This window comes from Suncus etruscus, chromosome 1 (genome assembly GCF_024139225.1).
Source record: "Suncus etruscus isolate mSunEtr1 chromosome 1, mSunEtr1.pri.cur, whole genome shotgun sequence".
Lineage (NCBI taxonomy): Eukaryota > Metazoa > Chordata > Mammalia > Eulipotyphla > Soricidae > Suncus > Suncus etruscus.
Genome location: NC_064848.1, coordinates 148,162,849 through 148,187,876, shown reverse-complemented (window position 1 = coordinate 148,187,876; position 25,028 = coordinate 148,162,849). Strand labels below are relative to the sequence as shown.

The window sequence follows — 25,028 nt, the reverse complement described above, 5'->3', positions numbered from 1 at the left end:
GCTTTTGTTGTTATTGGGGACACACCTAACATTGCTCGAGGCTTCCTCCTGGCTTTGCAGAGATCTCTCCTGGTGGTGTCAGGGATGCCAGGATTGAACCCGGGTCACCACGTGCAAGCCAAACATCCTACTTGCCGTGTTTACTTATGTGACCCCATAGTTTCTCTCCCTTTTTCTCTCTTTTAAATGGCTTGATGTTTGGAAGTCACTGCCAGAAATGCTTGGGGGGGGGGAGGGGGGATTGTCATGTTGTGATGGGATTGAATCCTGGCTCCTTCAAGGAAAGCTTGTTCTCCAGCCCATTGAGCCAGCTCTCCATTTATTTCTTTCGTCTTTTTTGGGGGGAGGAGTTTTTGCGTCACACCTGCCAGCACTCAGGGGTTACTCCAGACTCTCTACTTAGAAATCACTCCTGGCAGGCATGGGGACCATATGGGATGCTGGGATTCGAACCATTGTTCTTCTGCATGCAAGGCAAATAAATGTCTTACCTCCCTGCTATCTCTCTGGCCCATCTTTCTTTCTTTCTTTCTTTCTTTCTTTCTTTCTTTCTTTCTTTCTTTCTTTCTTTCTTTCTTTCTTTCTTTCTTTCTTTCTTTCTTTCTTTCTTTATTTCTTTCTTTCTTTCTCTCTCTCTTTCTTTTTCTTTCTTTCTTTCTTTCTTTCTTTCTTTCTTTCTTTCTTTAATCTTTCTTTCGTTCTTTCTCTCTTTCTTTCATTCTTTCTCTCTTTCTCTCTCTCTTTCTTTCTCTCTCTCTCTTTCTCTCTCTTTCTTTCTTTCTTTCTTTCTTTCTTTCTTTCTTTCTTTCTTTCTTTCTTTCTTTCTTTCTTTCTTTCTTTCTTTCTTTCTTTCTTTCTTTCTTTCTTTCTTTCTTTCTTTCTTTCTTTCTTTCTTTCTTCTTTCTCTTTCTTTCTGGTTTTTGGGTCACACCTGGCCACATTCCTGGCTCTGCACTCAGACGTTGCTCCCAGCAGTCATGGGGGACCATATGGGATGCCTGGATTTGATTTGTTCAAATCAACTGCATGCAAGGCAAACGCCCTACCACTGTGTGCTATCTCTCTGGTGTCACCATTTCTTTTTTAAAGAGACACTTCGGGGGCCGGAAAGGTGGCACTAGAGGTAAGGTGCCTGCCTTACAAGTGCCAGCGTAGGATGGACCGGACCTCGGTTCCATCCCCCGGCGTCCCATATGGTCCCCCCAAGCCAGGAACGATTTCTAAGTGCATAGCCAGGAGTAACCCCTGAGCGTCAAATGGGTGTGGCCCAAAAACCAAAAAAAAAAAAAAGAAAAAGACACTTTGGTCAGAGAGAAAGTACAGCAGGGGATGCCAGAGATTAAACCTGGGTCAGCCACTAGCAAGGCAAGTGCCCTACCTGCTGTCCCTCAAAGAAAACTTCTTATATAAGCACCACTCCACCCGCCATGCTGTTAATTTATTTAAAATAGTCTGTTTTTCTTTCCTCTATTGTCTCAGACAGTTATGATTTAACATAGTTGTAAAAATGGCATAGAAAGTATTTCTTTTGCTTTTTCTTGAGACGACATAAAAATTTATCTGTGTCACTATGTGTCCCCAAAAATATGTTTTAAAGGGGCCGGAGCGATAGCACAGGGGTAGGGCGTTTGCCTTGCATGTGGCCAACATAGGATGGACCCAGGTTCGAATCCCAGCATCCCTTTTGGTCCCAGGAGCTTGCCAGGAGTGACTTGTGAGTCACTAATGCAGAGATAGAAGTAACTCCTGAGCGCCACCAGGTGTGACCCAAAAACCAAACCAAACAAAAAAACCCCCATGTTTTAAAAATATGACATTGACTCATTACTTCTCTATTCTGACTTGAATAGAATATTCACTGTGGAGAGAATATATTATAAAACAGGTATCTGAAAATAATTACTTGTCTGTTGGATGTTAAAGGTCATAGTAGGGATAGAAGATCAGAATGGATCCTTCATTCTAGTGTCAGCACAGAGGTAGGGCATTTGCCTTGCATGTGGCTGTCCCAGGACAGACGGTGGTTGGAATTTCAGCATCTGATATGGTCCCCGAGCCTGCCAGGGCTCTAGGCACAGAGCCAGGAGTAACCCCTGAGCATAGCTGGGTGTAATGCCCCCCAAAAGAAAGGATTAAAAGGGACTTGTGGATGTTGGAGAGCCCCCAAGTCTTAAATCATTCTCCCCTGCTCCAGTGCTCAGTACCAAAGAGATAACTCATTTCACATTATTTTCAACTGATGCCTAATATTTCCCTTGACCTGATAGGATACTATATATTTTATTATTTTTTTGGAGGTCACACCCAGTGGAACTCAGGAGTTACTCCTGACAGGCTTGGGGGACCCTTTGGGATGCCAGGAATCAAATCCAGCTTGGCGGCATGCAAGGCATGGTGTGCTATTGTTCTGTCCTCCACTATCTGTTTTTGTATCACTACATCACCAGGAATATAGATGCTATGAAAAGTGTCTCTGCATTTTAATTTTCTTCTGCATTGCTTTTATGATATGGATGCAAAGAAATATGCTGGCTGACTTCAGGGGTTTGGGTATTTTCACAATGCTTTGTCCATTCTAACAAATTGCTGTTTAGTGTGCTGAAACCTTCTTCCAAAGCTTGGAGAGTAGACAGAGACTATTGCATTAATTTTGTTGTTGTGGTTTTTGGGTCACACCCGGCAACGCTCAGGGGTTACTCCTGGCTCTATGCTCAGAAATCGCTTCTGGCAGGCGCGGAGGACCATATGGGATGCCAGGATTTGAACTGATGACCTTCTGCATGAAAGGCAAATGCCTTACCTCCATGCTATCTCTCCAACTTCCTGTTGCATTAATTTTAACTTTTCTAGCCATGAATTTAAATTAAGAGTGAAGCCCTGAACCAAAGAATAAAGAGCACCTATCTCAGCTTATGGGAAAAAATGAGCACTTTTTTTTTTTTTTTTTTTTTTAATTTGGGCTACACCTGGCAGTACTCAAGGCTTATTCCTGGTTCCAAGTTCAGGTATCACTCTAGACAGAACTCAGGAGATCATATGGGATGCTGGGTCAATTGAATGCAGGGCAGGCACCCTACTCACTGCACTATCTATCACTCTGGCTCCTGAACGCTTTCATAATGCATCTGAAATACATATTTTCCTTTTTTGGTGAATTGTCAAATTTGGACTTCAAAGATGAATCTTCTGGGCAAACAGTGAGTGACCAAGAGTCAGATATTCGACACGACTTTCTCTTTGCTAAATGCCAGACACACACTTACTTAGGCTTGAACTGGAGGAATTCTATAGAAGTTAAGTCAGAGGAGCTGGGTTCAAGTTATCTAAATCATACAATGGGCGTCTCTTCCAGAGGTTATCTAAGTACAGATAAAGCTGAAAGTGGATCCTGGAGCAAATGCAAGGCTGTGGTTTTAAGCCCCCTCCCCCAAGTCCCAATCCACCAGCCTGTCCTAAACTAAAGGAACTAGGAATGTAGATCAACTGGGAGAACTTGTTTGCCACTGTTACATTTCTAATTTGTAGAAAATACCAGAACTTTAACATTATAGCATGTATTATATCGTTATCATATTTTTACCAGTCAATTTTATTTTTCTGGTTCTGATTTTCCAGAAAGAAGAACTCAAGAAGAATATCTTCATCATATTTTATCAAGGAGAGCAACTCAGGAAGAAAATCAAGAAGATTTGTGATGGGTGAGAGAGACAGTTGATGCTTTGGGCTGGCTCTGAGCCCACTGCACATAGTTAGGGCTTGGTTATCCGTTGGAGGTTTCAGAAAAACTTTTCCACACTTGAAATGATGGTGTTAAAAATGCAGTTGATGGGGGCTGAAAAGATAGGACAGTGATCTCAGCACCTCATAAGAGTCCCTGAGCCCTCTATGAGTGGTCATTGAGTGCATGAATGTAGAGCCAGTAGTAACTACTGGTGTGGGCCCCAAACAAACAAAAAAGTACTCAGCTCTTACCATAAGCTGAGTAAACCAAACCAACTCAAACTACACCAAAACAAAACAAAAATGCAACTGCTGAATAACGGGGAGGTGGTGGATAGGAACTAAGAAAACATGTATTAACACATTTTAAGGTAAATAAAAGTAAGGGCTGGAGTGTGTTGGGCATTTGCCTTGTATGGGGCCAACCCAGACTTAATACCCAAGGTCCTGTATGGTACTCGAAGCCCCACCAGGAGTGATCTCTGAGCGCAGAGCCAGTAATAATCCCTGAGCATCACTGAGTGTGTCCCCCAAAACAAACAAAAAGGTAGATGAAAGTAGACACTTTCTATGCAATCTCCCATCCTTCAGAGTTATCTAAAGAATAGTAAAAACTCCCCCACTCAACTGCTTCTGGTTTTATCCAGAGTAAAATCAGAAGGATCTAGAACAAATCGCCTTATCTCCAGTCCTCTAGGAGCAGGAAGTACTCAGTAGAGAACATTGAGGTATTAATACTTTGAGGGGATGGGGGAGTGGGCAGAAACAAGGCCTAAGCAGTCTTTTCTTTTTTCAGCGCAGGTTTTATAGATTTGAGTGAAGCACATTTGCATAAGGGACCCACAGCTGTCTTGCAAGCCATGTGCTGAGGGTCCCCTCAGGCTGGGACTCATTTTCTAAATGCCAAAGAAATATTTTGTTTTCTAGAGAAAGGAAGGTGACCGTGGCTAGTTCAACAGACAAGGGCATGCAGATACAATTCAGCAGCAGCTCATGTGTGTCTTTGGAATGTTTTTATGCAGGTTTCGCGCCACCATCTATCCCTGCCCTGAGCCAGCAGCGGAGCGCAGAGACATCCTGGCTGGAGTCACAGTGCGGCTGGAAGATCTAATCACGGTAGGTGCAGGGGTGACGGGGTGCACTGTTATTTCTAGGTAAGAGTCCTGGCCCCAGGGCCCTTGCTCCCTGGCTGGATGGAATGCTCCCCAGGGTCTCCAGCAAGCACCCGGAGGAGAGTCGAGTCGAGTCCTAATCAGGAAAGCACACTCAGAAGTACACTAGAGGGGATGGTTCTGTATGTCAGGCATGTTTTGAGAGACTTAGAACTGATCCTAGAATTGCCCCAACCCTCCACTACTCCAACCCTTCCCTCTGATAAACATACACAGAGCCTGATGTTGGCAGCTGGTCCAGGGCTATAGATGGACACAAAAAAGTGCAGTTGGACGACTAGTCTGTCTGATTCTATGGTTGGCTGGGGAAGTTGAACAGTGAACTTTGTACAACTAGTTAGTGTGGTCACCAGTGTCTGAAGAGTTGTGAATCCATCTGCATAAAACATGCACTCACTAAACTGTACCTGAATACAAAGTCAATTAAAGAAGGAAGGAAGAACAGCAATGCTAAAGGTTCCATGGGCATCCTAAAATTCACAGGCAATCAACACACTCTTGTAACATCCACCAGTTACTAGAGACGAAGCCACTCGAAGTGAGGCTCGCCCATCAAGAGCTGGTGGTGCTCTAGCTGGTGGTGCTCTTAGGGTCCTGTGTGATGCTGGGAATCAAATTCAGGGCCTTGCATTTGCTAGGGATGTATATTACCACTTGGGTTATTTCCCTGGTCCCAATAAATTCCTTTTTACTAATTTTAATTAAAATTTCTGATGGGGGGCCTGGAGTGATAGCACAGCAGTAAGGCATTTGCCTTGCAAGCAGCCAACCCAGGGTGGACCCAGTTCATATCCTGTCATCCCATATGGTCCCTCAAGCCTGCCAGGAGCGACTTTTGAGAGCACAGCCAGGAATAACCCCTGAGCACCACCGGGTGTGACCCCAAAACAAAGCAAAACAAAATTTCTGATGGTTGTCACCTTGCTTTGTAATATTATACAGGCTTCAGAGATGAAGAGTAATTGCATTGACTAGCAAAAAGCAAAAGCAAAATTCTTCTTTCCTTTTGCTTCTGTCTCTTCCTTCTCCTCTGCTGCTAACCTTCTTTTGTTAATACACAGGTATATAGCTTTGAATTCTTTTACTTCTAATTATGGAGATCAAAACCAAGGCCCCTTATAGGCAAAATATTACTCTACCACTGAGCTACAGCACTTTGACTGATTATCTACTCTGTTTAATTCCCCCATCATTTATTTATTTATTTGGTTTTCGGGTCACACCTGGCAGCACTCAGGGGTTACTCTTGGCTCTATGCTCAGAAATCGCTCCTGGCAGTCTCGGGGGACCATATGGGATGCCAAGATTTGAACCACCTTCCTTTTGCATGCAAGGCAAACACCCTACCTCCATGCTATCTCTCCGGCCCCATAATTCCCCCAGCATTTGTGCAATTGCAGTGCCTGGGAGATTGGGCATAGTGCTAACATACTTGAATGTAATATGCCAAAAATCACATACTTCTCATGCTAGAGATTCCATATAACATTGCCTATGAGATCACAGTTGGCATCTGGGGCAATGCTGAGGATTAAACTCAAGGCCCCTGCAAGGCTGGTTGCTCTCCTGACCAGCTATCCTCAAGTCTCTTTGTAATATTTTGTTTTGTTTTAGGGGTCACATTAAGTGGTGCTCAGGGGTTACTCATGACTCTATACTCAGGAAATACTCCTGTTGGGCTTGGGGGACCATATGGGATGCTGGGAATAGAATACTGGTAGGCCTTGTGCAAGACAAATGCTCCACCAGTTATATATCATTCCGGCTCCTGTGTAGTGTTTGCACTGGGCAGCATCACGAGAGCCATCTCTATAGCAGCTCAGTGGTATCATCATATACCCTCTAGCTCTATGCTGCCTGGAAAAACTTCCTGTGACTGCAAACCTTACTCACCTGCCAGCCCAGTACCATCAGTTTGTGCCACACATGTCCCCTTTTACACAAAGCATGACTTGCACAGCTGGAGAACAGAATTTTCTTGAACCTGAATCAAATTAAATCTTAGTGGTGGCATGTGTCTGCTGTATCACAGAACATGGTTGGACATACTCAATAGTGTTTGGAAAGGGGATTGTTCATGTTTTGAAGATACTTTCTAAGATATATTGCAGCCTCTCTTCCTTTACATTTGTGTCTAGTATGAGTGAGTTTCCCTGGAAGCAATTCCCATTGAAGACCTTTCCTCCCAATATTTCAAGCTTGAAAACTCCAAGATAAGATCAGAGAGATGTTAGACTTGTATTTCTGTGTGTAGGATCTGGATGATCCAGAGAAGATGCTGCAAAGGGCCCCTCTTTGTTCTTTTGTCATAACAAAGTTCATCAAGTCAGCTCTGAGGGGAACAGAGCAGTCCTGTCTCTTCTGATGACCAGTCCCTTGGTCATCTCTGGGGAGTTCATCTCTGCATTCTGAGTAGGAGATTCATTTCTCCTGAACTCGGTCAACCTGGATTCAATTCCTGATACCACATATGGTCTTCCAAGCCCACTAGGAGTAATCACTGAGCACAGAGCCAGGAGTACAGTGGGTATGCACCCCCATCCCCAATCCAACCCAACCCAACAAAACCAAAAGCAAGTTTGACTTCCAAACTGGCCCCAATTTCCCTTGCAGGCTCTTAGAAAGTGCCTTCTTTGTTAATATTGGGGTCTGGATGCTTCCTTCAGTCTGGATATTGAACACTTGATGTATCAAGGAATGGTTTGAAAAGAGGTGTGTGTGTGTGTGTGTGTGTGTGTGTGTGTGTGTGTGTGTGTGCATGCTTGTTTTTGGCTTTGAGGCCACATCTAGCGATGCTCAGGGTTACTCCTGGCTCTTTACTCAGAAATTGCTTCTGGCAGGCTCAGGGGACCATATAGAATACCCAGAATCAAACTGGGGGTCTGTCCCTGGTCTGCCTTGTGCAAGGCAAATGTTCTACTGCTGTGCTATCATTCTGGCCCTTAAAGAGGTAACCATTGTGGGGCTGGGTGGTGGCGCAGCATATAGGACATTTGCCTTGCATGCGTCTGACCTAGGACAGACCACGGTTCGACTCCCTGGTGTCCCATATGGTTCCCCAAGCCAGGAGCAATTTCTGAACGCATAGCCAGGAATAACTCCTGGGCATCACTGGGTGTAGTCCAGAAAAATAAAAATCACTGGGCATTGGGACAGAGGAAAACTTGCCTTCAGATGAGAATTACAAGAAAGCTTATTTGCCCTGTATCCCATGAAGACTGGATTCAGAGTCTGTCTTAGATGGTATCCGAGATGCTCTGAGTTTGGCTCCCCAGCTCAGCATTCCCAGTGGCTGGAGAAAGCATGCGTTGTTACTTGTAAGCCAGCTTGGCTTTGTGATTTTGTTACAGTAGCTAACTATGAGGGTTCTCACTTGCGCCAGATGTACATGGGTCTGTGAATGGGGCACTCCATTCATTTCGACTTCCCTTCTACATGTTCTCCCTCTGCTCCTCAATACCCAAATATCTTAAAATAAGGGCCCTGCCATGCTTCCAGCGGGCCCACCTTTCCTAATAACCTGATGCCATCTACAAAGTCCCCATTTCCCAGTAAGATCACGTTCCCAGTTATAGAGTCAATAGTACTTTACTCTGTTTTGGCTTTGGCTTGGGGCCATAAGCAATGATGCTCAGAGTTTACTCCTGGATCTGCACTCCAGGGATCACTCCTGGCTGGGCTTCAGGGAACATATACAGTGCTGGGGATTGAACCTGGGTCAGCCACATGCAAGGTAAGGCAAGTGTCTTACCTGTTCTACTCTCTCTTTGGCCCCATAAACTTTGTGAGGGGCCTATTTGAACCCATAACACTGAGGGGTTGGAATTAAGAGAATTTTTTTCTTTGTGTTTGGGTGTTCAGTTTGGGGATTAGGGGTCGTTTCTGGCAGAGCATAGGCCACCTCCTGAATGCGAAGTCTGTGTTCGGTCCTCATCTTTGCCTACAACTTTCAACCCTAGCAGCATTCTGAGAGGCGCCCAGCAGGTGGAAGCCAGGACAGAATCTCCACTTTTGTCCCTGGAGGAACACTTTGGTCCCTAGGAAGTGGCCCAATAGTTATCTCCACTTGTGTGGTTCCCACCCTCTTCCCTCAGGTCATTACGCAAACAGAGTCACACCGACAGCGCCTCCTGCAGGAAGCGGCCGCCAACTGGCATTCCTGGGCCATCAAAGTGCAGAAGATGAAGGCCATCTACCACGTCCTCAACATGTGCAACATAGATGTCACCCAGCAGTGCATCATCGCTGAGATCTGGTTCCCGGTGGTGGACACAGCACGCATCAAGAAGGCCTTAGAGCAAGGCATGGTGAGTGAGAGGCTCGGTGAACCTGCAGGAAGGTGCAAGTTCCAGGCAGTGCTGTAGCACAGAGATCCCACAGTGCTGCAGCTCCCCAGGCCTGGAGCCCACCAGTCCTGCAGTCAGACTTTCAGGAGCTAGTTAGCTTCTAAGGTAATACAAACAAGGCAAGAGATCCACTGGAAGGATCTTTTTGAATGTTCTGTTTTTTTGTTTGTTTGTTTGTTTTTGTTTGTTTTTGTTTTTTTGGGCCACACCCGGCGGTGCTCAGGGGTTACTCCTGGCTGTCTGCTCAGAAATAGCTCCTGGCAGGCACAGGGGACCATATGGGACACCGGGATTCGAACCAATCACCTTTGGTCCTGGATCGGCTGCTTGCAAGGCAAACACCGCTGTGCCATCTCTCCGGGCCCTGTTCTGTTTTCTTTTTAATCTTTTTCTTTTCTTTTCTTCCTCTTTCCTTCCTTCCTTTCTTATTCTTCCTTCCTTCCATTCTTTCTTCTTTCTTCCTTTCTCTTCCTTCCTTCCTTCCTTCCATCCTTCCTTCCTCTCTTTCTTTCTTTCTTTCTTTCTTTCTTTCTTTCTTTCTTTCTTTCTTTCTTTCTTTCTTTCTTTCTTTCTTTCTTTCTTTCTTTCTTTCTTTCTTTCTTTCTTTCTTTCTCTCTTTCTCTCTTTCTCTCTTTCTCTCTCTCTCTCTCTCTTTCTCTCTTTCTCTCTTTCTCTCTTTCTCTCTTTCTCTCTTTCTCTCTTTCTCTCTTTCTCTCTTTCTCTCTTTCTCTCTTTCTCTCTTTCTTTCTTTCTTTCTTTCTTTCTTTCTTTCTTTCTTTCTTTCTTTCTTTCTTTCATTCTTTCTTTCTTTCTTTCTTTCTTTCTTTCTTTCTTTCTTTCTTTCTTTCTTTCTTTCTTTCCCTCCCTTCCTCTCTTCCTTCCTTCTTTCCTTCCCTTCCTCTCTTCCTTCTTTCTTTCCTTCCCTCCTTCCTTCCTTCCTTCCTTCCTTCTTTCCTTCCCTCCTTCCTTCCTTCTTTCTTTTTTTTTGGTTTTTGGGTCACACGTGGCAGTGCTCAGGAGTTACTCCTGGCTCTGCATTCAGAAATCGCTGGCTCGGGGGACCATATGGGATGCTGGGTGTGTCCCGGGTTGACCATGTGCGAGGCAAATGTTTTACTATTGTGCTATTTCTGGCCCTTTTATTGTCGTTGTTGTTGTATGCATTGTATGGGGACTCTCGTCCAAGGGATGAGAGACAAATTTATTTTTCAGCTGATGACATTTTATAAGCACAGTATGCAAGGTGTTCTCAAAGAGCAGGAGAGCAATACAATGGGGAAACAAGCCTTAAATTTACATATTAAAAGGCTGTTCTTCAGGTGAGAAAGAACTCTGCTGGAGGGCAGTGAAATCAGAGCTGGGGATGTTTTTGGTTTAGCAAAAAGCAGGTTTTTCAAGAAACTAGGAGGAGAGAGACAGAGATATTTATGATGTCTATGTAGTAGCCGGAAAGTAGATTTTAGGGAGGACGGAAATAATTGTTTTACCATCATAGAGCTAGACTCAGAAAAACAAACTGTTGGTGCCAGGTTATACGAACTAGCCAGCAGGGAACTTTTGACGGGCTTTTGGTACTGACATTTCTTTGTCTGTAGGAGAGCTGAGGCTGGATTTCTATAGTGGCCACATAGAGAGAAAAATGTAATGTTACAGCCATGTTGGAATTACCGCCAATGATCCACGCAAAGGGTCAAATGATTGACTTTGCTAATCGGGCCTTTTGGCAAATAATTCTTTTAGAGGAAAGGCACTGCACCAGGGAAGGAAAAATCCACATGTGGTGCATGCTTTCCTTAAATGGGAAGTAACAGGTGTAGGTGTCTTAATGACACAGGAGCACTGGGACATTTGTGCTTTAAGCAGACCACTGTTCTGTGATTGGGCAAAAGTCATGTTTCTTTTTTCATTTTTCTTTTTTTTTTTTTTTGGTGTTGGTGGTGGTGGTGGTGGTGGTGGTGGTGGGTGATGGTAGTGGTGGTAGTGGTCATTTTTTTTTATTTGGTATTTGGGCCACACCAGGGATGCTCAGGGGTAACTCTTGGCTCTTTTCCCAGGAATTACTCCTAGTGGTACTCAAAGAGTCATATGACATGCTGTAAATTGAAGCCAGGTCAGCCATGTGCAAGAAAATGCCCTACCCACTGTGCTATTGCTCGAGCTCCAGGAGCCATGTTTTTATAAGGCACTCTAGAACTAGCTGTAGTTTCTTCAGCCTTCTAATATTAAAAAAATAGAATGAGATAGGTCTGGAAGGAAATGCAGGTAGGAAATGAGGAGGATATTCTTATGGGAATAGTATTATGATTAGCTTGGATAAGTAAAGGAAAGAAAGAAAATTATAGTCTTTAAATGACACATGTAATCATACTTAACAGCAAGATAAGAAACTCCTCCACTTTCTGTGTGACCTTGGGGAAGTGACTTCACCTCTCTGTATCTTATTCTCCTCCTCTGCACTGTGGTGTTGGTGGTCACACTTCTCTCATGGTACTAATAGGAGGACGGTGCCCACCTAGGGTGAGGATTAGGAACTATTTAGCTGGTTCCACCAAGATTCAAATGATCAGAGGTGTTTGAGGTCTGTAGTGACCAGAGTTTTCTGGATGCTAAGTCTGGAGAACTGCCCATCTCAGATAGGAGGAAGAGAGGCAGCTGGGTGGAGTTGGCAGATTTCCATCGAGAATCAGTGGGGGTGGTGATGGGAATGGAGGATTAAGTCACCTTTATAAAGGAGTCTGGATTACAGGACTAGAGATGGATTTCATTCTTCAGGTAACAGGAAACACTCCAAGGGTTGTGAGTAAGAGGGTTATGTGATCAAATTGAGCTTTTTTTTTTTTTTTTTATTAAAGACAGGATTAAACCCTGTGGAGTGAAAGATGCATAAACTGGATAGACAGGAGGAAGATGGTGAAACTCAGTCACTCATGTGGGCTGGGGTGCTGAGGTGGGAACTGGCAGGCAGAAAGGAAAGCAACAAGTTGGAAGATTTTGGTGCTTCATTGGGTCAGAGGAAAAGTTGAGTCTAATAATTCCTAAGTTTTGGGAATCTGGAGAATGTAGACTGGAGGCCCAGATTTTGGGGAGAATTAATGTGTTCAGCTGTAGATCCAAAATTGGGTTGATCGCTTCTCAGCCTTTTGGCTAAGATCAAGTGCAAAATTGGGTGAAATTTGAAATTCAAGGAGGTAATTAAGAAGATATGAAATTAGAAGAAGGGTTGGGGACATTTGGAAGACCTGGAGGAAATTAGAAAAGTGGGTGAGTTTCTATGTTTTTGCATGAAGTCCAACTTAAGACTCCCATATGCAAAGTATGTGCTCAGTTCCTTTGGGCTATCTCTCAGCTCTTGAGGGAAGCAAGTGGAGAGAAGGAAAAAAAACAGAAGAAAACCTGCAGGGTGCTGGGGATAGTTTAGTGGGAAAGCACCCTACTTTGCAAGTATGAACCCTCGAGTTTGTTTCCAGCACTCCTGGCTCTCAGCTGTTTAGGCACCATAACAACATGAGTGCCATAACTATGACAAAAACAGCAAAACTAGACATATGTGAACACTACAACCAAATGTGTGGCCCTTGGTCATTGCCATAACAATAAGGAAAAAGGATATGTAAACAAAACCACAATGAGATATGACCCTATACCTGTGGACTGGCTCTTGTCTGGAACACAGAAAATTAGCATTGCGAAGATGTGGATTTCTTTCAACCTTTTTCCAACCCTGGCTTTCTTCTGTGTGTCCCCCTTATTTTCATCTTCATGATTGGTCCCATAGTCTCACATCATCCTTCCCCTACCACTTATGTGATTTTCACCTGTGACGCTCTTGGAATATCCCAGGGACTCACAGATGGGCCATCTGACTTACGGTTGAGAAATGTTGGAATAGAGAAATTATACCTGGGGAAACTTCAGGAGCAGGAGAATTGGAGCAACTCCCCTTGAAAAAGCTCCTGTAAAGTCCATGTGGTAGGTCCTAGAGAAGCATCAACTTTTAAATACACAACCATGAGACTAGGATCTAGGGTTCGCCCCAAGTTCTGAGTCAGTGGTGGAAGAGTTGGACTGTGAACTCTGCTCATGCCCTACTTGAGTATCATTTTTTTTCTTTTTAACACAACATCCCATCGTTCTTTTTTGCAGGAAATGAGCGGCTCCTCCATGGCCCCCATCCTGACTGCAGTACAGACGAAAGCAGATCCTCCTACCTTTAACCGGACCAATAAATTCACTGCAGGCTTCCAGAATATCGTCGATGCATATGGCTGTGGGCAGTTACCGGGAGATAAACCCAGGTAAAGGGTCTGATGGTAGTTCTGGGCTGGGTGGCATCCAGGTAAATCTTTGGAGAATATGGACCTCCGAAATCACATGGAAAGTAAATGGCTAAATCTGTAACATTCTGGTATGCTCACCTTTTGTGTTCTTCTTTTTTTTCTAAACTTTTGTTTGTTTTTGGGCCACACCCAGTGACGCTTGGGGTCACTCCTGGCTCTGCACTCAGAAATTGCTCCTGGCTTGGGATGCCAGGGGATCAAACCGCAGTCCATCCTAGGTCAGCAGCATGCAAAGCAAACACTCTACTGCTGTGCCGCTTCAGCCCCTTATGCTCTTCTTCTTCTTTTTTTTTTTTTTTTTTTTTTTGTTTTTGGTCCACACACGGGCATTGCTCAGGGGTTACTCCTGGCTGTCGGCTCAGAAATAACTCCCTGCAGGCACAGGGGACCATATGGGACACCGGGATTCGAACCAACCACCTTTGGTCCTGGATCAGCTGCTTGCAAAGCAAATGCCGCTGTGCTATCTCTCCGGGCCCTATGTTCTTCTTTAATTCGGGAAGAACTGGTTCTTTGTCAAGATTTCCTTGAAAATGGTAGCCTGGTCTTGCAGCTGAATTCAATTTCTGTTTCCTTCACCAAATCACAGAGGATAATCTCTAGAAATTTTCACAGCCCCATGATTGTGTGGGAGAGATGGGAACACCCCAAAGTAGAAAGGCAGGAGTCATAGTGGGCATTTATATCGTTGATCTTGGTAGCCTGGTTTGTGCTATTAAAGGGGTAGACCAGGGGCGGTGTGGTGGCGCAAGTGATAGGGCATTTGCCTTGCACGAGCTAACCAGGAGGAGGGTCTAATAGAGATCCCAGGGTACAATCAAGGAGCCAGAGCTATGGAGAGAGAAATCTGCAGGGGTATCCTGGAGGATGCTAACACTCAGACTGCTGTGTCCTGCTCTGCAGCTCCCTACACCATCATCACCTTCCCCTTCCTGTTTGCCGTGATGTTTGGAGACTGTGGGCATGGAACTGTGATGCTCCTGGCTGCACTGTGGATGGTGCTGAATGAGAGGCAGCTACTAGCCCAGAAATCCAACAACGAGGTGGGTACCAGTTAAGGTCATGCCTGGTCTCTTTGGTTTTTAAGTTTTAAGTGCAGATTGTCACCATACAGAGCACCATGCTCATGAAAACTAAGGGGAGGGGAACAGAGTAAGCAGAAAATCACTTGCTCAAAGGGATGGGTCTTTGCATGAAGGATCCTGCAAACATATACACACACTTGTCCACACACAACACACACATGCTTGCCCACCTTCTGCTTTGTCAAGCCTCCTCATGGCCCCTGTCCTTATCATTGTTTTTGTTTGTTTTATTTTGGGGGGGGGTAACATTTGATGTTATTCAGGAATCACTCCTGAAGGTGATTTAAGGACCATATGGGATGCTGGGGACCAAACCTGGGTCAGCTGCATATAAGGCAAGTACCCTCCCAGCTGAACTGCTACTCTGACCCACATATCTTAAATTTTTGCATGGGACTTGATAGGTATTCATTGCTCTTTTTCTTTTTTTTAAGCCCCCCAAGTCAATTCTCCCAATTATAAAAGCAATATATGTTCATTATGAAACATATTGGTATTATTTTAATGTACTAATTACCTAGGGAGACTCAAATAGAATGAATTCGTGTGTAGGTCTTTCCAATGCTTTCTTGACTGTATGCCCAACAATGACATCTTCAAATGTTGGTATCAAGTATCACATAGAAATTGTAGCTTTCCTTTTTGACATAAAATACCACAGATGCCTTTTCATGATGGAGCCGTACTCTTTCTGGTTTTAGCAAATACTGAGAAGAGAATCTAGAGATGGCTTGAAAGGCAGGAGCATGTGCTTGGCATGTCGGAGATCCAAATGAGATCGCTGGCATTGCAGGTTAACCTGGAGGCTGCTGGGAGTAATTCCTAAATCCTGAACTGGGAGTAGTGCTAATTCCACTTTTCAAATCTTCCCTACAAATAAGCATTGAGAAGGGCTGGGAGAGCCCTGGGAGCAGAGCTCGCAGCTGCCCTGCAAAACCCAAGTTTGCTTCCAAACACCTGTGCCCCCCCCCCCCCAGCACCTCTGTGTGTAGTCTCTGTTGTGTCTGGGGCCTCTGAGCACTGCTTGGTATCTCCAGCCCAAATATACTAAAAAAAATCCTGAATATCAAGACCTATTTTCTTTTAGTGAAGTAAAAGTTTTATTTTAAGAAATTTACTCAGATGGGGACCAGAGAGATAACACAGCGGTAGGGAATTTGCCTTGCCTGCAGCCAATCCAGAATAGATGATTCAAATCCTGGCATCTCATATTGTCCCCTGTGCCTGCCAGGAATTTATTTCTGAGTACAAAGCCAGGAGGAACCCCTGAGCGCTGCCAGGTGTGGCCCAAAAACCAAGAAAAGAAAAAAGAAAAAAAGAAAATTTATTCAGAGGAGATTGAGAGAGGGGCAAAAGAAAAATAGAGGGAAGGAGAAAGAGATACAGCGACGCAGAGAGAGACAAAGAGAGATAGAGATAGAGAGAACACAGTTTGCCTTGCCTTCCAATCCATAGGGTCTCTGAAGAGAGAGTCTTGGAAAGGAAAGAAAGCCCAGAGTGTGTGTCCATTATTTCAAAATTAATTCCTCTGTGTCACTTCTCACTCAGGTTAGCTGGTGCCTTTTTTTTTTTTTTTTTTTTTTTTTTTTTACAAAGTGGAGACCTGCACTGGACTGACTTCTGCATTTCAGGAATTTGTCTCCTTCCTCCCACTAACACCCACCCCCTCATATTCCCCCTCTCCCCCAATGTACAGCAGGGTCAGTGGTGGAGTCTGAGGGTAGTCAGCAGTATGCCTGTGAGTTAATCATCCACCCACAGAGGTTTTCTGAGACAAGCATTTATACCCGTGACATTTCTGTAAAAAATAGTTAAAGTCTCAGTTCTACAGTGGTTACTCTATATCCTGCACTCATCCCAGAAGGCAATTCCTTCTCCTGAAGGGACAGATTCAGGGTGGTGCTTTAGAAAGACAAGACCCCTCTCCCAGGAGGATAGGGTTCGTTTTATTTGGGGGGCCACACCTGGTAATGCTCAGAGCTTGTTACTGGCTCTGCCACTGGCTGAGTTTGAAGGACCCTAAGTGGTGCTGAGGATCAAACCCAGATTGACTATGTTTTAGGCAAGCATTACCCACTGGATAATCTTTCCAGCCCCCAAGAGAATATAGTTGACTTTACTGTTCAATTTAGCAGCCACATGAGGTCAGCCCAGGGATGGTTTCCTGAGAGCCATGGGAATCATTGGCCCTCAGATCCCTTCCTTAGCAGCTTCGACTTTTACTTGTATTTTCTTTTCTTTCTTGCTTGGTTTATATTTATTTACTTATTTATTTATTGGCCACATCTGGCAGAGCTCAGGAGTTACTTTTGGCTCTGCGTTTAGGAATTACTCCTGGCAGTGCTTGGGGACTATTTTAGATGCTGGGATCAACCCCAGTTTGGCCTCATACACAGCAAATGCCCTACTCTCGTACTATCACCCTGACCCATATTTTCCTTCTTTCTTTTTTTTTTTTTTTTTGGCCACATCCAGTGATACCTATGGGTTACTCCTGGTTCTGTGCTCAGAAATTACTCCTGGCAGGCTCAGGGGAACCATATGGGAACTAGGGAATCATACCCAAGTTGGCCCTGTGCAAGGCAAATGTCCTCCCTGCTGGACTATTGTTCTGGCTCCTGCCTATATATTCTAATCAGAAACATGATACCTTGGGACCAGAGCACAGATTGCACAGTGGTAGGGTGTTTACCTTGAATGCTGCTGACCCAGGATGGACCTGGGTTCGATCCCCAGCATCTCATAAGGTCCCCCAAGCCAGGAACGATTTCTGAATGCAGAGCCAGGAGTAACCCCTGGACATCACCGGGTGTGGCCCAAAAAGCAAAACAAACAAACCAAAAAACTCCCATGATATCTGTCATTGTTGTCACAGCAACAGCTGTCACATTTACCAGTCTTGGGCTTCATGCCTCCCTATCCCCCATCATTCCTGGATTGTGGTGCTTTGTAAAGTCATTTTCTTAGGAAAACGTTGTACCCAACCCCTCTGTACAGAGCCCCAAATACACTCTGAGCTGAGAGGTGATGGAGCCTTCTATAGAACACATGTCCTTTGATGGGGGGGTGTCATTGACCTGCTCCTCTCTGTCCCCCCTGAGGCCAGATCTGGAACACCTTCTTCCACGGACGCTATCTGATCCTGCTCATGGGGATCTTCTCCATCTACACGGGCCTCATTTACAACGACTGCTTCTCCAAGTCTCTCAACATCTTCGGCTCTTCCTGGAGTGTCCGGCCCATGTTCCGAAATGGCTCCTGGAAGTAAGGCAGCGGTACCCCATATAGTTCCCCAAGCACTGTCCAGAGTATCTCTGAGTGTAGAGGCAGGGTAAAATCTGAGCACTGCCTGATGTGACCCCCAAAACCTCTGTAAACAAACAAATAGAAAGGGACACTGATGTAAGACCTTTGAGGACACAGAAGTCAGGGTTTTGCAAGTAACAGCTTTCCCAGGCTGGTCCCAGGGCTTTATTTCTGAGCTGTACCCTTCACCCAGCCTCCATTGCTACATATGTGTCCCCTTCCCCCACTTATGTTCCTTAGGCTAAGGCTGAGAGAATCTGGGAAACTCTGAGTGAGAACTCTTGGGGCACCGAATAACAGTATTTGTAGCCTCTGCTCCTGAGATGATCCTGTACCTGGTAGATAGGACCCCACTACCTAATTACTGGGCTAGACTGGTGGGGGACAGTCCCCATAGTCAGGTTATGACCTGGGCCCTTGTAGGGCTTGTCAGAGCTGTGACTGATCATCAGCTTTGTGTTTGTTTCTCCTTCCTCTCTGCAGCATGCATGACTTGGAATCCAACCAGTATTTGCAGCTGAATCCAGCTGTGCCTGGGGTGTACTCCGGAAATCCATACCCCTTTTGGGATTGATCCGGTAAGAACATTTTCTGGGGTTTAAAACTCATGAGAGGACCCGGAGAGATAGCACAGCGGCGGTTGCCTTGCAAGCAGCCAATCCAGGACCAAAGGTGGTTGGTTCGAATCCCGGTGTCCCCATATGGTCCCCTGTGCCTGCCAGGAGCTATTTCTGAGCAGACAGCCAGGAGTGACCCCTGAGCACTGCCGGGTGTGGTCCAAAAACAAAAAACAAACAAACAAAAAAACTCATGAGAGAGGAGCAGAGCATTAGTATAATGAGTAGGACATTTGCCTTTCATGCAGTGGACCTGGTTAGACCCCCAGCATCCCATATGGTTTCCTGAGCACTACCAGGAGTGATCCCTGAGTGCAGAGTCAGGAGTAACCCTAGAGTACCACTGGATGTGCCCCACCCACAACAAAAACAAAACAAATTTAGGAAAGAACTTTCTAGGGGTTGGGTCAGAGCTTGCCCATGTGGCAGGAGGGAGAAATGACCTGTCTCTCAGTCTCTGGGAACAACCCTGCAGAGGATTGGAGCAAAAGTCCTACCAGTACCCTTTGCCCCACTCTGGCACTATTTTTCTTACAGTTCCCAAAATATATGCATCAAACTTAATGGGTGCTTCTTTGAAACCCTCTTGTTTACCTGGAAAGTATGCAAATTAAATAAGCAGTCTAACTTCTGCCTGCTCTTTGCCCCAGGAGCCTTTAGCATTACAGGTTTAATTTGTTCAGTACTTACAAGGTGATTTAAAAGAGTCATTTCACGAGATCAACCCAGGAGGGGCCTGGGTTCAATTCCCAGAATCCCATATGGTCCTCTGAGTCTGCCAGGAGGGATTTCTGAGTGCAGAGCCAGGAGTAACCCTGAGCATTGCCAAATGTGGCCCCCAAATCAAATAAATAAAATAAAATAAATAAAAGAGCAATTTCAGAAGGAGGTGACTCAGAAAGCATGGAGAATAAACAATGCATGTGTAAGACCCTGCTTAGATACCTAACACCATACACTCCCCAAGAGACAGGTGTAGCTCTGGATACAGAGCTCTGTAGGCTCTGAGCATCTCTAGGTATTGTCTTGGTGACTCCAATACAGCTCACCTGAGCCCTGGCTATCACCAGACAACATTAAACCATTTGGCCTAATGGACAGAATCTTGATTTGGCAGCCCCGGGCATTTTTTAGTGTTCTTGAGCACAGCGCATTATATGCCTCCCTACCCCCAAATTCTCACCTCCATTAAATAATAAACTGGGCTAGAGAAACAGTGCAGGGTTAAGGGACTTGCCTTATAGAGGTTAATCCTGGTTCCATCCCCACCTCAATAGGAATAAGCCCTGAACACCATCCCCTATAAAAAAAAACAAATACAAATCAACAAATTATCCATTTCACATTGAGTGCTACTTGGTACTTTTTCCTTTAAAGAAAAAGTAGACTATTCATTTAAATTCAACTTAGGTAGAATTTTTGTGGGTTCCCTTATTATCCTTTTAACATTCCTGTAGTGGGAGTGGGAAGGTCATGGGCACTCTACTGCTTTTTCCCTTCCCCACCTCCATAGTTTCTCTAAGGAAGTTTCTGAGATTTATTTAGACTGTTCAAAGCCCACTAAGAACCCCTGTGTGGGCAGACAATAGGGTCACCTCATCCTACGACACAGTCAACACTCTGTACCTGAGACCCATGGGATCTTCCAGGCTTCAGAATTGGTCCCCAGGATCTGGTGTTTAGGGATCCATGATCTCAGGTAGGAGCAAAAATTGCTCTTTGCAGCAAAGAAGTCCTGATTTCTGACTGAAGAATCTCAATTGTATGGTCTCATGCAGAAAAGAATTCTAGAAGAAGTCAACTAGTGAACAAGAGAGATTGTATGTAATAAGAAAGGCAACAAAGTTCAGAGTTCTCAAAAGTGAGGAGAGGGCCCCCCCGAAATAAAAGGAGTGACAGAAAGGACTGATGCATCCTTGGAAGGGATGCAAGGCATCCCAGAGTGGAACATCATCCTTGTATCAGCTTCTGGCTTTGGCGATTCCTTTAGGTAGGGGTCTCAAACTCAATTTACCTGGGGGCTGCAGGAGGCAAAGTCGGGGTGATCCTTGAGTGCAAAGTCAGTAGTAAGCCTTGAACATTGGGGGGTGTGACCCAAACAACTAAAACAAAACAAAACAAAAAAAGATTCCTCTAGGGCAGGGCCACAAAATGTTGTACGGAGGGCCGTTTGTTGCCCGCAGGCCTTGAGTTTGAGACCCCGAGGGTACTCTTCCCTTCTTCCTTGTAAAGTAATGATTCCTCTTTACTCTCACATTATTTTACTGCATATCATTGACACAAATTTTTTTAAAGTATGTGTTAGTTTCTGTTTGTTATTGTATCTCAAGTGCATCTGAGTTTACACACACACACACACACACTGGATTTATATTTATATATAGTGACATATAAATTGACACACACTCACTGGACTCATGTTTATGTCTCTCTCTCTGTCTCTCTGTCTCTGTCTGTCTCTCTGTCTGTCTTTCTCTATCTGTCTCTGTCTCTCTGTCTCTGTCTCTCTGTCTGTCTCTCTCTGTGTCTCTCTCTTTCTCTCTCTGTCTCTCTCTCTGTCTCTCTCTCTCTCACTCAGATTTATGTTACAAATTGACACCAGGTGGCAGTCTTGTGTTCCAAATGAATATGAATTGCCTAGACCTCATCAGGAAAGGGTTGTCCATGACTGTCTCTTCCAAGGTCTTTGTGGGAAAGAACCCGAGACCTCAGCTAAAATTGCTGTCTGTGGTGAAGACAGGGCTGGCCCTCTCATTGCTTTCCAGTCTCTCTACCATGGGTCCTTTCCTGTTCAATTTCCCCACAGGTCTCCTCTCTGCCAGCTTCTCTGTGCCTAGAATCAGAAAACACCCCCCCCCAAATCCTCAGGATTTGTTCATATTTGCTACTCAGGAACGATGGCATCCTGAGTTTTGTCTGTCAGTGAAGTCCTTGAAAGCTGCAAAGTAGTAGAAAAGTGGCATATACATGAAATAAATACATAAATAAAAGTGGTATATAATAAAAATATAAACATATACACATGTATAATATATAGCAATATATTATATACTATATAATATATAATTATATGCCATATATAATATTAATATATTATATCATCATAATATATCATATATTATATAATATATAAAATAATATATAATATAACATACTATCTATTATTTAATGTAAAATACATATAAATAAGTATACAATATAAAATAAATAAAAATATGAAATATTTATATATAATACATAGATATAATATATACAATATCTATATATTATATATGTGTGTTTATATATAATATATAGAAATATATACAATATATACATATTAATATATACATAAAATAAAAGTAGCATATGCATAAAAAGTGGCATAAACATATAAGCAGGGATTATTTTCATAGGTAAACCTGGTGTGAGGAATTTAATAATTGGCACAGCAGCTGGCAAGGGAGAGAGGGGAGGTGATTTTAGGGTTTTGTGGACTTTTCTCAGCATAGAATCTCACCCCTTCCTCTGTTCTTCCTCCCTCTGCCTGCACCTAATCACCAGCAACTTCTATTCCCCGAGTTTGCCTCACAAAGGTCGGAGCATTTCACATTTCAGAACGGAGTGGTGTGCCATTTCTTCTCTGTGTGCAATTTTATCATCTGTCCACCAGCTAGAAAAGAAAGAGAAAACGTGAGAGTAAAAGACCAGTCTGGATGATGGGAAAAACAAGTGACTTCTTTGTAACATTGACACTCTCCCTAGAATTGTTTTAAATAGCAGGTCCATGAATTGCGGTTTCAAACCATATTTATTAATTTGATCTAATTAAGTGCTTGTCTCTTATCACTTCATTTGTTAATTAAAATCCATTTAACACACTGGTGCTGGCGTATGCCACTGGTGACTCACACTTAACTGTGGCTTAATTAACACAAATTGCAGCGCTGATGTCAACATGTTCATCTCAGAATCATATGAAAGGGAAGATCTGCCTCTCCTGCTGTTCTGAGATCCTGGTCCCCAGAGAGATCCTTTAGACAGCATTTCTGTGTCTGTTAGCAAAAGCCTCTAGAAGACTTTGACTTGGACAGAATCTAAATTTCCACAGCTTGCCTCTATTAACTCAGTTCATCATCTAGTTGTGAATCAATTCACCACCTGTGCTGGGTATCAGCATCAAGTAGGTATTTACGACTATTTTGTACTAAAACATATCATGAGGTTGAAGTGCCATCAACTTGGGTTTTAGGCAACATGAGTTTTTTTTTTTTTTTTTTGGTTTTTGGGCCACCCGGCGGTGCTCAGAAGTTACTCCTGGCTGTCTGCTCAGAAATAGCTCCTGGCAGGCACAGGGGACCATATGGGACACCGGGATTCGAACCAACCACCTTTGGTCTTTGGATCGGCTGCTTGCAAGGCAAACACCGCTGTGCTATCTCTCCGGGCCCTATCTATTTTTTTTTTTTTTTTTTTGTTTTCGGGTCACATTCAGCGGAGCTCAGGTGTTATTTCTGGCTCTATGCTCAGAAATTGCTCCTGGCAGGTTCTGGGGACCATATGGGATATCGGGATTCGAACCGCTGTCCTTCTGCATGCAAGGCAAACACCTTGCCTCCATGCTATCTCTCTGGCCCCAAGTTTATCTATTTTTTAAATTAAATTATATTCGATAAATTGATTTATTTTGGGGTGATACCTGCAAAGCTTAGGGGTTAATGATGATTCTGCACTCAGGAATCACTTCTGCTTTGCTCAAGGAACCACGTAGGTTACTAGGGATTGAACCCTGGTCAGTCACAGGCAAGGCAAGCATCCTACCTGCTTGTACTATGTCTCTGGCCCCAGGCAGCCTAGGTTTAAATCTCAGCTTTTCTAGTTGCTTGCTATTTTTTCCCTCCTTCTGTTCCCTCATCTGTAAAATGAATGTCATAGTACTCACCCAGAGGCCCTTCTCTGATCAAAGTAGTTTTACATGTTAAATTCCCAGAAGAGAGTCTGTTTTTTTAATAGAGAATCTGTATTTGCTGTTATCTGAGTTCTTCCAATGTGTGTGTTTAATTTATTACCCTACCTGAACATTCCTTATCTGTGAAATGGGAATACGTATGTCTATCTCATATAGGCTTTAATTAGAATAATATGAGAACATGCATGCCAAAACTTAGTCTGTACCTGGCCCTTAAATGTGAGCTCTGTTAGGCCATCAGACAGGCCCTGGATCTGATAAGTTCTAGGCCTAAAGTGATAGTACAGGGAGGGAAGGTCATCAGGCAGATAGGCTGGCCCCCCTGCCCTCACCACTACCCAGTGAACCTGTAGGGACTGGTCAGCCAGCCAGGTGGGCCAGGGTAGTCCTGTTGTAGCTCAGACATGGGCTCCACAGCGCCCTCTGCAGGCCGCACTCCTAGAGCTGCCCACCCTTTCGCCCCCTAGTTTAGAGTAGAACTAGGGAGACTGCTGACTCAGGTGTTTTCTTGCAACCTTTTCTTCCACCAGATTTGGAACTTGGCAACAAACAAGCTCACCTTTTGGAACTCTTATAAGATGGAAGATGTCTGTTGTCCTGGAATTGTTCACATGGTTTTTGGAGTTATTTCTCGAGCCTTTTCAATCATATTGTGAGTTTCACAATTCTCTCTCTTCTCCTTCCTTCCTTTCTTTCTCTCTCCTTCCCTCCCGTCCCTTTCCTTCCTTCCTCCCTTCCTTCCTTTATTCCTTCTCCATTCCTTCCTTCCATTTTCCTCCCTTTTCCCCTCCTTTCCTTCCTTCCTTCCTTCCTTCCTGCCTTCCTTCCTTCCTTTCCTTCCTTCTTCCTTCCTCCCTCCTCCCTAGTCTCCTCCCTCCTTCTCCCATCCCTTCCTTCCTCCCCTCCCCTCCCTCCCTCCCTCCCTCTGCAAGGCTTCATATTTGCAAGTTGGACACTTTTACAAGCTGAAGCTATAATCCCAGCTCCTACCTTGTTTTTTTTTTCCCTCTAATCCTGGTTTCTTTGTGAATATTTTATGCAGACACCTTCCTTCCTCTTTAACCTCTCATCCCCCCTCGAATCTCTCCGCTTTGCTAGAGGAGTAGAACGATGTTAGGGTAGATTTATTCCTGAGTTCAAGAGTAATTAGTTACTTGCTAACCTCATGTTTCTCACCTCCAGATATTTCAGGAGATTTATATCAAGCATCATCCTGCAATTCATCCCTGAGATGATTTTATTTTGTGCCTGTTCGGATACCTGGTCTTCATGATCCTTTTTCAAATGGGTGGTCACTATGATGTTTATATGTCCCAACATGCCCCCAGCATCTCATCCACTTTATCAACATGTTTTCTATTTAACTATAACGACCCTCTCCAATGGACCCCTCTACTCACATCAGGTATGTATGGGATTATTTTCCCCTTTTACGCACTTGCTTGTACCCAACTTCTCTCAAACGTTGGGGATCATACACAAAGTAGGTTTGTGCAA

General features: G+C 44.2%; 1 protein-coding gene across 1 annotated transcript in view; it reads left to right on the top strand.

Annotated features, from left to right (window-relative positions):
- ATP6V0A4 (ATPase H+ transporting V0 subunit a4) overlaps positions 1–25,028 on the top strand; it is a 47,739-nt gene that overhangs the window by 9,580 nt on the left and 13,131 nt on the right. Inside the window, 13 exon segments of the mRNA XM_049774419.1 lie at positions 3,616–3,698; positions 4,743–4,836; positions 8,987–9,199; positions 13,382–13,504; positions 13,506–13,533; positions 14,479–14,618; positions 17,767–17,924; positions 18,450–18,525; positions 18,527–18,544; positions 24,062–24,183; positions 24,714–24,763; positions 24,766–24,908; positions 24,910–24,936. Of these exon segments, the coding sequence (XP_049630376.1) occupies positions 3,616–3,698; positions 4,743–4,836; positions 8,987–9,199; positions 13,382–13,504; positions 13,506–13,533; positions 14,479–14,618; positions 17,767–17,924; positions 18,450–18,525; positions 18,527–18,544; positions 24,062–24,183; positions 24,714–24,763; positions 24,766–24,908; positions 24,910–24,936 (1,275 nt within the window).